General features: G+C 39.9%; 1 protein-coding gene across 2 annotated transcripts in view; it reads right to left on the reverse strand.

Moving 5' to 3' along the window:
* The window catches only part of LOC141147097 (protein mono-ADP-ribosyltransferase PARP15-like), a 95,255-nt gene that overhangs the window by 37,855 nt on the left and 44,065 nt on the right, over window positions 1-13,335 (reverse strand). For both annotated transcript variants that reach the window (XM_073634197.1, XM_073634196.1), the window contains 2 exons: window positions 11,051-11,113; window positions 3,669-4,000 (listed from right to left, as the gene is read on the reverse strand). In XM_073634197.1, the coding sequence (XP_073490298.1) occupies window positions 3,669-4,000; window positions 11,051-11,113 (395 nt within the window). The remainder of the gene's footprint in view (window positions 1-3,668; window positions 4,001-11,050; window positions 11,114-13,335) is intronic.

The raw sequence follows: 13,335 nt of genomic DNA on the forward strand, positions 1-13,335 counted from the left end.
ACAGATAGATGAAATCAGGATGCCCAGAGCTCTGAAAAGTCGTAAGTATATCAGCATCAAAAGTGGGGCGATACAAAGAATGAATTAAAACTAAGCGTGATGTAAACCACGCATCAAAGGAAGCAATTAAAAAGGGGGTATGAGGTTCTTACCGGTCAATCTGTAGAATTTCAGCGTAAGAGCGTTCGGCAGGACCTGGAGGTATCAGTGAACCTCCCCCGCCGCCCGGTTCATTTGTAAGGGTATCAATTGCTTCGAAGTGTTGTCAAGTGCATGTGCCAGTCCACTCCCCCATCTCCCCCTCCAATCAGGGGAAAGAGCAGCACATAGTGGTGCTCACTGCGTGACCCCCTGGCGTTCCGGAGGATTGATCATCCCGGGTACCCCCGTCACTTCCGCCGCAAATGCGCAGGCGCCGTGACGTCACGCGCGCGTGAGCACGGCCTCCGGAAGAGATCCGGGACGCCGCTGGCAGGGAAGAAGGCGCCCAAACACAGATGCCGCCTGGTGGGCGCATCAGGGAGACACAGGGCCCTTGCGCCTTCCTTCTTACCCTGCCAGTAGGGCAAATATGGCACGATCCCGCCCCCCAGGGAAAAAACACAGCCGGCCAGGGGAGATAACTAAAGTGGTATCTCTCCCTTGAAGTGGGTAGATCGAAGAGAAAAAAAAGGGGGGGGGAAGAAAAAAGAAAAAATGCACACATATAGCCATTGGGCAATGACTTGGCTTCCTGCTTAAGAAAAGCATCCCCACAACATGATGCTCCCACCGCCATGTTTCACAGTAGGGATGGTGCGTTCAGGGTGATGTACAGTGTTAGTTCTCTGCCACACATAAAGTTTTGCTTTTAGGCCAAAAAGTTCAATTTTTTCGGAAGGAAGCACCTTCTTCCACATGTTTGCTGTGTCCCTCACACGGCTTCTCGCTAACTGCAAACGGGACTTCTTATGGCTTTCTTTCAACAATGGCTTTCTTCTTGCCACTCTTCCATAAAGGCCAGATTTGTGGAGTGCACGACTAATAGTTGTCCTGTGGACAGATTCTCCCACCTGAGCTGTGGATCTCTGCAGCTCCTCCAGAGTTACCATGGGCCTCTTGGCTGCTTCTCTGATTAATGCTCGCTTTGCCATGTCTTGGTACGTTTGCAGTTGTGCCATACTCTTTCCATTTTCAGATGATGGATTGAACAGTGCTCCGTGAGATGTTCAAAGCTTGGAATAATTTTTTTTATAACCTAACCCTGCTTTAAACTTCTCCACAACTTTATCCCTGACCTGTCTGATGCTGTTTGTTCACTAAGGTTCTCTAACAAACCTCTGAGGGCTTCACATAACAGCTGTATTTATACTGAGATTAAATTACACACAGGTGGACTCTATTTACTAATTAGGTGACTTCTCTGGTTCTACTAGATTTTAGTTAGAGGTATCAGAGTAAAGGACGCTGAATACAGATGCATGCCACACTTTTCAGATATTTATTTGTAAAAAAATTTGAAAACCATTTATCATTTTCCTTCCACTTTACAATTATGTGCCACTTTGTATTGGTCTATCACATAAAATCCCAATAAAATACATTTAAATCTTTGGTTGTAAGATGACAAAATGTGGAAAATTTCAAGGGGTATCAACACTTTTTCAAGGCACCGTAAAAAACCCTATGCAGTATAATACAACTTATGAGGAGCACAATTTGAGTTTATCACCAGTGCTATGTAACTGTTGTATATTAGAAGATTGTTATTTTTTGGATTAGATGTTAGTGCCAACGTATTTTTTAGGTTTAACTGTTGGTATTATTTGCTCCTCTTGCCTCCTGGCTGATCTTCAAAGTTCAATCTATTTATTTTTTGGCTGTGCCATTACAGCCATAACATTGTTATTTTGTAATGCTATTAAAACACTAATTTCTTCCAAAATTATATATCAAAATTATATATCTCAAAAGCCAAATCTTGTTTCACTTTGCATAGAGCAGGGAATGGTTAAAATTCCTGTTCTATTTAGGAAGGTAGAAGTTAACTTTCCTAACTTAAGGCAAATCCTCCTAGACTGTCACTGTAACAAGTGTCCCCATTGGAAGATTTCCTGGTATTTCTGTTCTGGTGACAATATGAAATATTGGCAATGGTCACTAGGTCAAAATAAGGTGTGTGTGTGTGTGTGGGGGGGGGGGGGGGTGCCTTTCCAGGAAACAGACAGCAATAAAAGCCTTAGAGGGGTTTGATCAACTTGGTACAGTCAGCCTGCCCTGCCCATCAATGGTTCAAATCTTGGCCGGTTCCTTCTGAACCAGCTGAAATTCAAACCGTGAATGGCCGGCCTAACTCTTCCACACTATCCAACAAACTTTTGAATTTTAGATTATTTTCATGGGTTTTTTTGATCCAACAAAGATTTTACTGAAAAAGTTTAATTCAATTAAAAAGGGGTTGTAAACCATGATTTTTCACCTTAATGCATTCTATGCATTAAGGTAAAAAACCTTCTGTAGTGCTGCAGCCCCCCAGTGCCCCCGTTTTACTTACCTGAACCCGGTTTCCTTCTCCCTGGAGACGAGCACACCAGCTCTAGCTGGTGTCTTGTGTCCTGATTGGATAGATTGATAGCAGCGCAGCCATTGGCTCCCGCTGCTGTCAATCAAATCCAATGACGTGGGTGTCGGGGCCGAGGCCTGCTTTCTGTGTCAATGCAGTCGCGAGCACGCCCGCACGGGTGTCCACAAAAGGAGAGAGCTTCTGCGTCATGGGCACTCGATGCGGGGAGGAGCTACCAGCGCCGATGAGGGACCCCAGGAGAGGAGGATCGGGGCCACTCTGTGCAAAACAAACTGCACAGTGAAGGTAAGTATGACATGTTTGTTATTTAGAAAAAAACAAAAAAAAAAAAACAAGGGTTTAGTAAGCCTTTAAAGTACATTTAAAATTGAATCTAAAAGTTTTACTTTAAACAAATCTTACAATTATTTTCATCATGGAAGTCCGGACTTTACAGTAGGAGATCTTCTGTTCTCCCCAGCCCCCCATCATCTTTATCTGGTGGGATTTGTGTAAATGCCTTTTTGCCCTTTATTATTGCCTTCTAGGACATAACTAGCATTTCGATGATGAGAGCTTCGTCTCACAACAGAATACATAGAAAGCTTAGTTAACATGTAGGCAAAGAGCTAAAATACACATTTGAAATACAATTGTGTGAAATACCCAACCTGCCAAAAAAATTTAATTTAGTAGCCACCCCTGCCAGACACATAAAGTCCTGACCCCTTTACTTTGTCTAATTAAATATGCTGTGATCAGATACTGAACAAAGAACAGCTCACTGATAAGGTCATTTCATTGCTTTCTCCTCCAATTAACAAGCTCCATTTATCAGATTCACAGTGCTGGTCAATGCAGTAAAGCCTGATTGGCTAGCAGTGCTACCCATTCCTTTCCCAGTCTTCATGCTGATGTGAGTAAATTATGAGAAACTAGTACAAAGACAGACCGAGGTATTTTTTTAAAATTACATATGAATATTTTTTTTTAATAAATACATCATTGGCTTAAATGGGTTTCTTTTGTCTCTACACTTTAGCTTGCTACATTCAATAGCTTATTTGCATTTTATAAGAAAAAAAAACTTGAAATCTTAGCAGTATCACTAAATCCTTCTATATACCTTGTAGTTTTGAAAAAACTTTAAGTACTGGTCATAAACATTCTGCTCTCCGACAATGATGCCAATCCTTGAGATGATTGTCATGATAGATGGGTTAGTCATGTAATCTTCAATACCCTTTATAATTAATTTAATGGATGTCTGGGCATGAAGAGTACCAGTTCCAAGGGCTGGGATGCTAACAGATGCCATATTGAACTGGTCACAGGCCTTCAGAGTTTTTTTCACCAATGTCACAATGGTCTCTGCTGTTACATCTCTCAGGTGAATTATTCTTTGACACTCCAGATTTCCAGCCACAGTTACAACATGTCCATCATTGGGGAGCCGGCCTGGAAGCACATGAAATGATTAGTCATTAGTTTATATTTCCTTCTGGTAAAAATACAGATGAATACTTTTATTCTATTTCAAATGTTTCAGAATATGTAGAATAGCATTGGTCTATAAGTTGGCTATAGCCACAAGCATTTCCATGTCTACCCTTTTTTGGCCACTGAGTAACCTTTTACTGTCTATGGCAGAAGTAGACAGACACCTTCTGAAATGACTGCTCTTGTGGGCAATGATTACTTGGAGAGGTCTGGAAACCCTGTCTAATTCCTTTTGTTTCCCTATATAAGCTGGAGCTATGAGGATTTGCCTTCTTACTCTCTCTTCCAGGTTTGAAGCTCAAACATGCACTGAAAAAGAACGACAGCAGTAGCTAGTCAGCTATAACCATACAAGCCCACTGGGTCCCCATGTATAGTAAGGATCATGCTAGCTACTGCAAACTATGAGGATCTCCCACAAATAGCCATTACGTCCAGCCAGTGTAGGGTGCAGTTAATGCAACAGCATAAAGAGATATTTAGGACAATTGTGTGTTTCCAACCTTGTAGGAAAAAAGGCAAGAAGCGCCAATCTAAGTGCAGTATCATTAAAAACTTTAATTTAGATTATAAAAACAACAACAGCCAAATGGCTACTCACAAGGACAGGATTAATATAGGCAAGGACATATAGTGGGTCCAGGGACGTCCTCCTCAGATGTTGTAAAGGTGCATAGTGCAGGTTCCGGTGGAGGTGCTGTCAGCGCTATGATGTACGGGTGGTCTGTGGGGTCTCTGCTGTGGGTGCTGAGCTGCAAGGAAGATGGAAGTGTCCGCAAGGAGAGCCGGCATCTACTAGGACATAGGAGCCAGGACCGTAGCAGGAAACAGGAACCGGATGGAGACAGGCGTGGAACGCAAACACTGTTCCAGGAACCAAAGGGCGGAAGTGACATGTGGACGTGTCAGATGACGCGTTTCAATGCTTCCGCATTTTCTTCAGATCTAACAGGCTAATGCAACAAGTGTCCTTTATATAGGAGCTGCGGAGTCAGTTGCTAGGCAACTAATTGAACCGAGCACAACATACTGAGTACAATAAAAAGATGGAATGGAGTATAGGAATTGAGTTCGGAACACCAAGCAAATATAAGAATAGAATGTAAGAAAGGTAGATGTTGAAGGAAATAAATGAATGTATATGAGGGGAGTAATGGATGATAAATGAAGAATAGTTTGTAATGAATGGCGAAAAAGATATATTGAATAAGAAAATGAAAGAAAAATAATAAAAAGAAAAGAAAAGAAAAATAGAAAAATACAAGAGAAATAAAAGAGTAGAAAAAATAAAAAATAATAATTAAAAATAATAAATAAATAGTATAATGAAAAATAAAAAATAATAATAAATAAAAAAATATAAAAAAAATATATAAAATATATAAAAAATATATAAATAAATAAATAGATAGATAAAAAATAAAAAATATAAAATATATATATATTCTCTCAAATCCGCCGATAAAGGGGGAGGAATCGTGCTACAGAATAGATCCGACTACCTCCAGGAGACGTACCGTCTCTTATCTGATACCCAAACTTATGAGAAATTGAAAACAGACCCACTAGCCAAATTCATTGAGGAATCCAAAGCTCTAGTCACACAAGCATTAGGACAGGGTATTTTGACTAAACTAGAAGCAGCATTTTTTCTCAAACCCTTTTTTCAGGTCCCCTACCTTTATCATTTGCCCAAGATACACAAAGATCCCAATAAGCCACCCGGTCGCCCCATAGTAGCATCCATGAACAGCATCACCACCAGCTACTCACTATACATTGATCAGTTATTACAGCCACTGGCCCAGTCCCTCCCTTCTTATATCAAAGATGGTACCCATCTGATAGATCTTCTACATCCCTACAGATGGGAGTCTTCTTATTTGTGGGTCTCCTTGGACGTTTGTTCACTCTATACCTCCATACCCCATCAAGTAGGGCTTCAAGCCATTTCATATTATCTTCACTCCAATCCCCTTCTGAACCCATCCCAGATTGAATTTATTATTTCTGCCACCAAGTTCTGTTTAGAACACAATTATTTCACATTCGATGGCCAGTTCTATCTACAGAAACAGGGGACAGCTATGGGCGCGAACTTCGCGCCTAGCTATGCAAACCTGACTATGGGACTGTGGGAGACCAGGTACATTTGGGAGAACAACCCCTTCTCTGCACACCTGGTCTTCTACGGTCGTTATATAGATGACATCATCATCATCTGGGACGGTTCCCCTAGTTCCGTGCAAGACTTCATTACCCACTGTAATAACAATTCTTTTGGCCTATCATTTACATCGACTATGGATTCAGAATCTATCTGTTTTTTAGATTTAGAACTATTCCATATTAATGACCAAATTGCCACTAAAAACTACACTAAACCAACAGCTGGAAATTCTTTTTTACATTTTTCGAGTTGCCACCATCCTAGGTGGGTGAACAACATACCCAAGAGCCAAGATACCCATCGGCTCAGGAGAAATTGCACTAGACTAGAAGACTACAGCTCTCAATGCACCACTCTTTCTAAAAAGTTCACAGACAAAGGTTATCCCTCCAGTACCATTAATGAAGCTGCCTCTTTCTATTTGACAGACACCCTACCTAACCCCAAGGCTCAGAAAACAGAACCAACCACCAGATTCATTACTCAGTTCCATGTTAGTCACAAAAGAATGGAACGGATCATAAAAAAACATTGGTCGATCTTAGCTCAGGATCCCCATTTAGCACCTTCCTTACCCACTGTTTCTCAGTTTGCTTACCGGAGGGCCCCCAACGTGAAGACAAAGATTGCTCCTAGTAAAATATCAGTTCAGAAAAAATCCTTTATATCCAAACAACTTACCCTCATTCCACTAGTAGGTATGTACCGGTGCAAGAAGGCATTATGCCTCACCTGTTCTCATGTCACACATGGCAAAAAAACTTTTAACACCAATGGGAATCAATACACCTTAAAGTCATTTTTCAATTGTTCAACCACCTATGTCATATACTGTATCTCCTGTCCCTGTGGGCTGTTGTATGTAGGCAGAACCATCAGGACCCTGCGTGCCAGGTTCGGGGAACACAGAAGAGCAGTACAGGCAAACAATCCTTTATATAGTACCGCTCAGCATTTCACTACTCATCACCAACAAAATATTGCAGATTTAAATGTGTGGGTCATTGAATCTATATCAGACCATTTTACCCCTGCTGAAAGATTCCAACGCCTTTGCAGGCAAGAAACTTTCTGGCTCTTTACCCTAAACAGTATGGCACCTAATGGTCTCAACGAAGATATAGAGATCAATACAGTTATATAGTACAGTATGCCTCTGGTTTAGGGCTAGATCAGTTCTATACATACAGCATATAATAATATTTTTGTAGGTCCATATCTTTTTTCCCTTTTTCATCATCTAATTATATTTTCCATTGTTCCCTCCCTCCTGTTTTTCTTTCTACTGTACCCCACCTGTATCTTATTAGTATTTTTTAATTTACATTTTCTTCTTGTTCCGATACATCCAATCAGTTTACAGATATACTCATTTTTAGCTATCTTTGGGCTAAACTTCTCTCACACACCATCTTAATTCATTTTGAATCATGTGTGTATACATACATACGTATATGCATGGGTGTGTGTATGTTTGCTTACCTATATGTGTTACTGCATATAACCATTCCAACAATTATTTTAGGTGTTTTTCAGAATTCTCAACTTTAGGGTCACTAGATCCATTTATATGCATGTGTATATGTATGTTTTTTGCATGTATATTTATAAATGTTGTTTTTTTACATATATGTTTCTCTACCTATACGTTTTTTAAATAACAGTTATTCACATATATACCCTTCCTTTTCTATCTTTTTTTTTTTTTTTTTTTCGAATATATATATATTTTATATTTTTTATCTATATATTATTTATTTATATTTTTTTTAATATATTTTATATATTTTTTTATAATTTTTTATTTATTATTATTTTTTATTTTTCATTATACTATTTATTTATTATTTTTAATTATTATTTTTTATTTTTTCTACTCTTTTATTTCTCTTGTATTTTTCTATTATTTTTCTTTTCTTTTCTTTTTATTATTTTTCTTTCATTTTCTTATTCAATATATCTTTTTCGCCATTCATTACAAACTATTCTTCATTTATCATCCATTACTCCCCTCATATACATTCATTTATTTCCTTCAACATCTACCTTTCTTACATTCTATTCTTATATTTGCTTGGTGTTCCGAACTCAATTCCTATAATTCATTCCATCTTTTTATTGTACTCAGTATGTTGTGCTCGGTTCAATTAGTTGCCTAGCAACTGACTCCGCAGCTCCTATATAAAGGACACTTGTTGCATTAGCCTGTTAGATCTGAAGAAAATGCGGAAGCATTGAAACGCGTCATCTGACACGTCCACACGTCACTTCCGCCCTTTGGTTCCTGGAACAGTGTTTGCGTTCCACGCCTGTCTCCATCCAGTTCCTGTTTCCTGCTACGGTCCTGGCTCCTATGTCCTAGTAGATGCCGGCTCTCCTTGCGGACACTTCCATCTTCCTTGCAGCTCAGCACCCACAGCAGAGACCCCACAGACCACCCGTACATCATAGCGCTGACAGCACCTCCACCGGAACCTGCACTATGCACCTTTACAACATCTGAGGAGGACGTCCCTGGACCCACTATATGTCCTTGCCTATATTAATCCTGTCCTTGTGAGTAGCCATTTGGCTACTGTTGTTTTTATAATCTAAATTAAAGTTTTTAATGATACTGCACTTAGATTGGCGCTTCTTGCCTTTTTTCCTACATTATCTTTCAGAGTTGTTTGCTTCCACTCTCAAGTGAGCTGCCGCTGGTGCACAGTATCGGATTCCTTTGAACTATATATTTCATTGACTTTTATATATATTTTTTTCATTGACCATCATCTTTACTCTCTGGACGTTTGTGGCAGAGTCTACATATATTTTTATATTTTTGATTTTGCATATCCAGGGTTATTAGTCACACTGCCCGTCTTATCCCGGACTTGTTTTATGTTTATGTGTATCATGTCCATTAATGTTTGATGTGTGTTCTTGCGCCATTTATCTTTTTTGTTTTGTTTCCAACCTTGTGCATCTGTGCAAAAACCAGCTAAAAACATAGTTAGATGAGCTTAGGATCTAAAGGGACCCCTATTCAGAGCATCAACCTCTACCCTACTAAACACCTGGGGTGCATTGGAATGCTGATTGTAAGCCAGGTCTTCCTGTCCAACACCAGTACTTGACTTTACCAACAGGGCCAGGTATAGCCTATCTGATATTGGTATGCATTTAGGGGCGTATCTACCACGAGGCAAACAAGGAGTTTGCCTTGGGCAGCATTTTTCAGGGGGGGGGGGGTGGGGTGGCCCACCCCAGGCATAATATGAGCAGTGGCATCACTACAGGGGTGCGGGGGGTATGGAAGAGGGGTGACACTAGGGGTGGCTGCAGACTGACCATTCTGTGACAGAGGAGCAAAGTGAAGCAGGAGGTGTCGGTGACTGCAGCATCCAATCCAGGAAGTAGCTTACTTGGCAGAGCAGGTCGGAGTCCCAGGCTGTGATAGTGCCTCGACAGCCTCACTACACACATCTGGTAAAAAGGAGCTGGCGGGCTGCAGGAGAATCTGGTGTAGTTTTTTTTTGGGGGGGGGGGAATGGGAGAACCTACTGGTGTAGTATGGGGGGGAAGGGGAGCCCGTTTCTCTCTCTCTTATTCCCCCACCTCAGAAGAGGTGTAGCTCTAATAGGAAGAGGTGGAGCCTAAAGAGGAAGGGGTGGGGCAAATTTGGATGAGGGGGCGTCCGATTTTAGTCTTGCCTAGGGCAGCACAAAATCAAAATACACCACTGGGTGCAGTAAAAAAAGTCAGGGAGCATTATATTAACACTGTGACAGAGATGCATGGAAGTAAAGATTGACAGGCAGTGCAGAGGCGGTGCAGATTTGGATGATTAAACAGAACTTATGGTTGCCGATATCAGGCATCCCCAAATGAGTTCCTCCTTACATTAGGGATCCCGTCAGAGTCCCCCACCCCCTCCCACATCAGGTGTCCCCATCAGAGTGCCCCTTTAAATCGCATGTCTCCATCTGAGTGTCCTTTTGCATCAATTTTCCACATCACAGTGTCCCCCTACATCATTTGCCTCTATCAGTGCCCCATTAGAATCCACCTTAAATCCACTGTCCCCATCAGAGTGCCCTTACATGAAATGCCCCCATCAGAGGCCCCCCAACTGGCCACCTCATGGGTCAGTGGATGCACTATCAGAGACCGGGGGGATTGCAAAACTAAAATAAGCTCACCCCTGCACCCCACTAGATCCTGTCCAGTTCACAAATGCCCTATTAGTTGAATGGGCACAAAATTCCACAGCAACACTATAGAATCATCTGAAAAAGACTACTCAGGTTGTTATAGTTACAAATGTCAGGGATCCAACTCCATTTTAATGCCCATGGTTTTGAAATGGGATATGCAACAAGCTCATATAGGTATAATATTAAGGTGTCCACAGCATATATTTTCTTTTTCTTTTTTTTTTACCATAGGCCTTTTCACTGAACATCGTCAGAAATCATATGTCAAACAACAGCAGAGTCAAATGGCTACTCGCCCTCCAGTTAGGGTATTGTGATAGCATCTGACAATGCTTAAGGATACTCTAGAAGGGTGTTTCCAGGAGTTGCCTACTTACAACACAGAACAGAACCTCAGGAAGACATCTCTCAAAAAGTTTCAAGGGTCCTCAAAGTCAATTTAGGTGGAGGGGGGATTATTTAAAATAAGTACAATCATGCAATAGGAATTAGGGAACTTAAAAAAATTGAAAATAGAGGTTTTCTTGAATTCTACAGATTTAGATGTTCTAATACTTGCTGATTATATACATTCATATCACTATATTTAGGTACATTCAAGTTATATCAGAAAGTTAATAATAATTTGGCACTTTTTCATACCTAAACGTGCACATTCTGCCTTCACGGTATCCCCCGCTGCGGCCAGAATAACTCCGCTTATACCTGAAAAAAGAAATATATACTGAATACATACTGTATGCAAACTATCTTCATAATTGCTCTATTTTAAAGCTGAACAACAGGATAAGCAAATGGTCCAATAGTCTAAATTAAAAAAAATGTGGCTAATCACAGCTTTACAAAAGTAGACACTGGATGAATGGATGTCATTCATAAAAAAAAAAAAGATTGTTTATAACAGTGATATTTTGTTTTTTAACAGTATATATAATAGTGAAAATAATTTTGAATGGGACATCACTCATTATTTTGAGTAATTTGTCCTTTCCTCTTTATAATGTTTCAATCCCTTTTTCTTTGTCATTCTTTCTCCATTTCACATTTTATTTTTTTATCCTTTATTATTTTATCTCCAATGTAAAACACCTTTTTATGTAGCATACATTTTTATGTTGGTCATATCAAGGTAGGAATGATGTTTGCATTTCTCATCATATACATTGATTATTACATATATAGATGACACACATCGCTTTAAATCTTTGATGGTACACAGTAACAAACCGATCGCTAATGTGCTCCCATTATGTCTGTGGTTTGGGGTGTCTTGTCTTTTTTATTAGTTTTGATTCTGTACCAGAGCATATACATTCATTGTTTTTAATTCTTTCCTCAATAAACTTTATTGGTTTTAATTATGCTCACTAGGCTAACACACGCAGGCACACTTACATTTTTTTTTTCTATGTAGATAAATGCATTGGTCACTTTAAACACTTGTCGACCGCCGATTTACATCGGCAGGATGGCACGCCCTGGCAGGCAAAAGGGCATACCTGTACGTCCCTTTGAATTTGCCGCCTAGCGGGAACATGCCCGCAGGTCCCGCAAACTCGATGTTAGCCGGCAGCCCGCGATTGCGGTGAGGAGAGGCAGAACGGGGAGATACCTATGTAAACAAGGCATTTCCCTGTTCTGCCTAGCAACATGACAGGGATCTACTGCTCCCTGTCATTGGAGCAGTGATTTCTGTCATGTTGTAGTGAGCCCACCCCCCCCCCACAGGTAGAACACATCCAGGGAACACACTTAACTCCTTGATCGCCCCCTAGTGTTTAACCCCTTCCCTGCCAGTGTCATTTATATAGTAATCAGTGGCTATTTGTAGCTCTGATCGCTGTATAAATATCAATGGTCCCAAAATAGTGTCAAAAGTGTCCGATCTGTCTGCCATAATGTCGCAGTCCCAATAAAAATCACAGATCGCCGCCATTATGAGTAAAAATAAATAAAAATAATAAAAATGCCATAAATCTATCCCCTATTTTGTAGATACTATAACTTTTGTGCAAACCAATAAATATACACTTATTGTAATTTTTTTTTACCAAAAATATGTAGAAGAATACATATCGGCCTAAACTGTGGAAGAAATTTTTTTTTTATATATTTTTTTGGGAGATTTATTATAGCAAAAAGTAAATATTGCTTTTTTTTCGCAATTGTCTTTTTTTGTTCATAGCGCAAAGAATAAAAAACCGCAGAGGTGATCAAATACCACCAAAATAAAGCTCTATATGTGGGGAAAAAAAGAATGTCAATTTTGTTTGGGTACAATGTCGCATGACCGTGTAATTGTCAGCTAAAGCGACGCATTTCCGAATCACAAAAAATGGTCAGGAAGGGGGTAAATCCTTCCGGGGCTGATGTGGTTAAATGAACAACTTATTAATAATAATTACATTGGTCACCTTAAATGAATAACTCAACAATGTTGTTTTGCAATTTTTTGCAGTTTTGATATTTTGATCAGAATCCTAAAACTATACCTCTCACACGTGTACAGATAGAGATAGCGGCGCTAATATAAATTGTGTAAAATAATGGGTCAGAGCAGTATAATGCCTATGACCCTCTACTTATGCATAAAAATATTAATAATAATAGTGTCATGAAAAATATTAATTTTATCATGAAAAGAAATTTCTTTAACACCCAGTGAAAAGTGTCACTATAAATAATAAATTACAAGAAATGAATGATCAAGTTCAACAGTTGTTTTTCAATCTTCTTGTGTGAAAAATCTTCTACTCTTCCACCACACCACCGTGATAGTGACACCACTCCCTCTGAAGAGCGCACTCACCAGATTGTATAGCCACCCACTCTCGTGTTCGGCAAAACAGCAATTGAACCACACCTGGGTTGCATGCGATGAACAGTGACTCCAATCAAGCCAGCTCCATATGTGAAAAAATGAATAA

Source organism: Aquarana catesbeiana, linkage group LG06 (assembly GCF_042186555.1).
Source record: "Aquarana catesbeiana isolate 2022-GZ linkage group LG06, ASM4218655v1, whole genome shotgun sequence".
Lineage (NCBI taxonomy): Eukaryota > Metazoa > Chordata > Amphibia > Anura > Ranidae > Aquarana > Aquarana catesbeiana.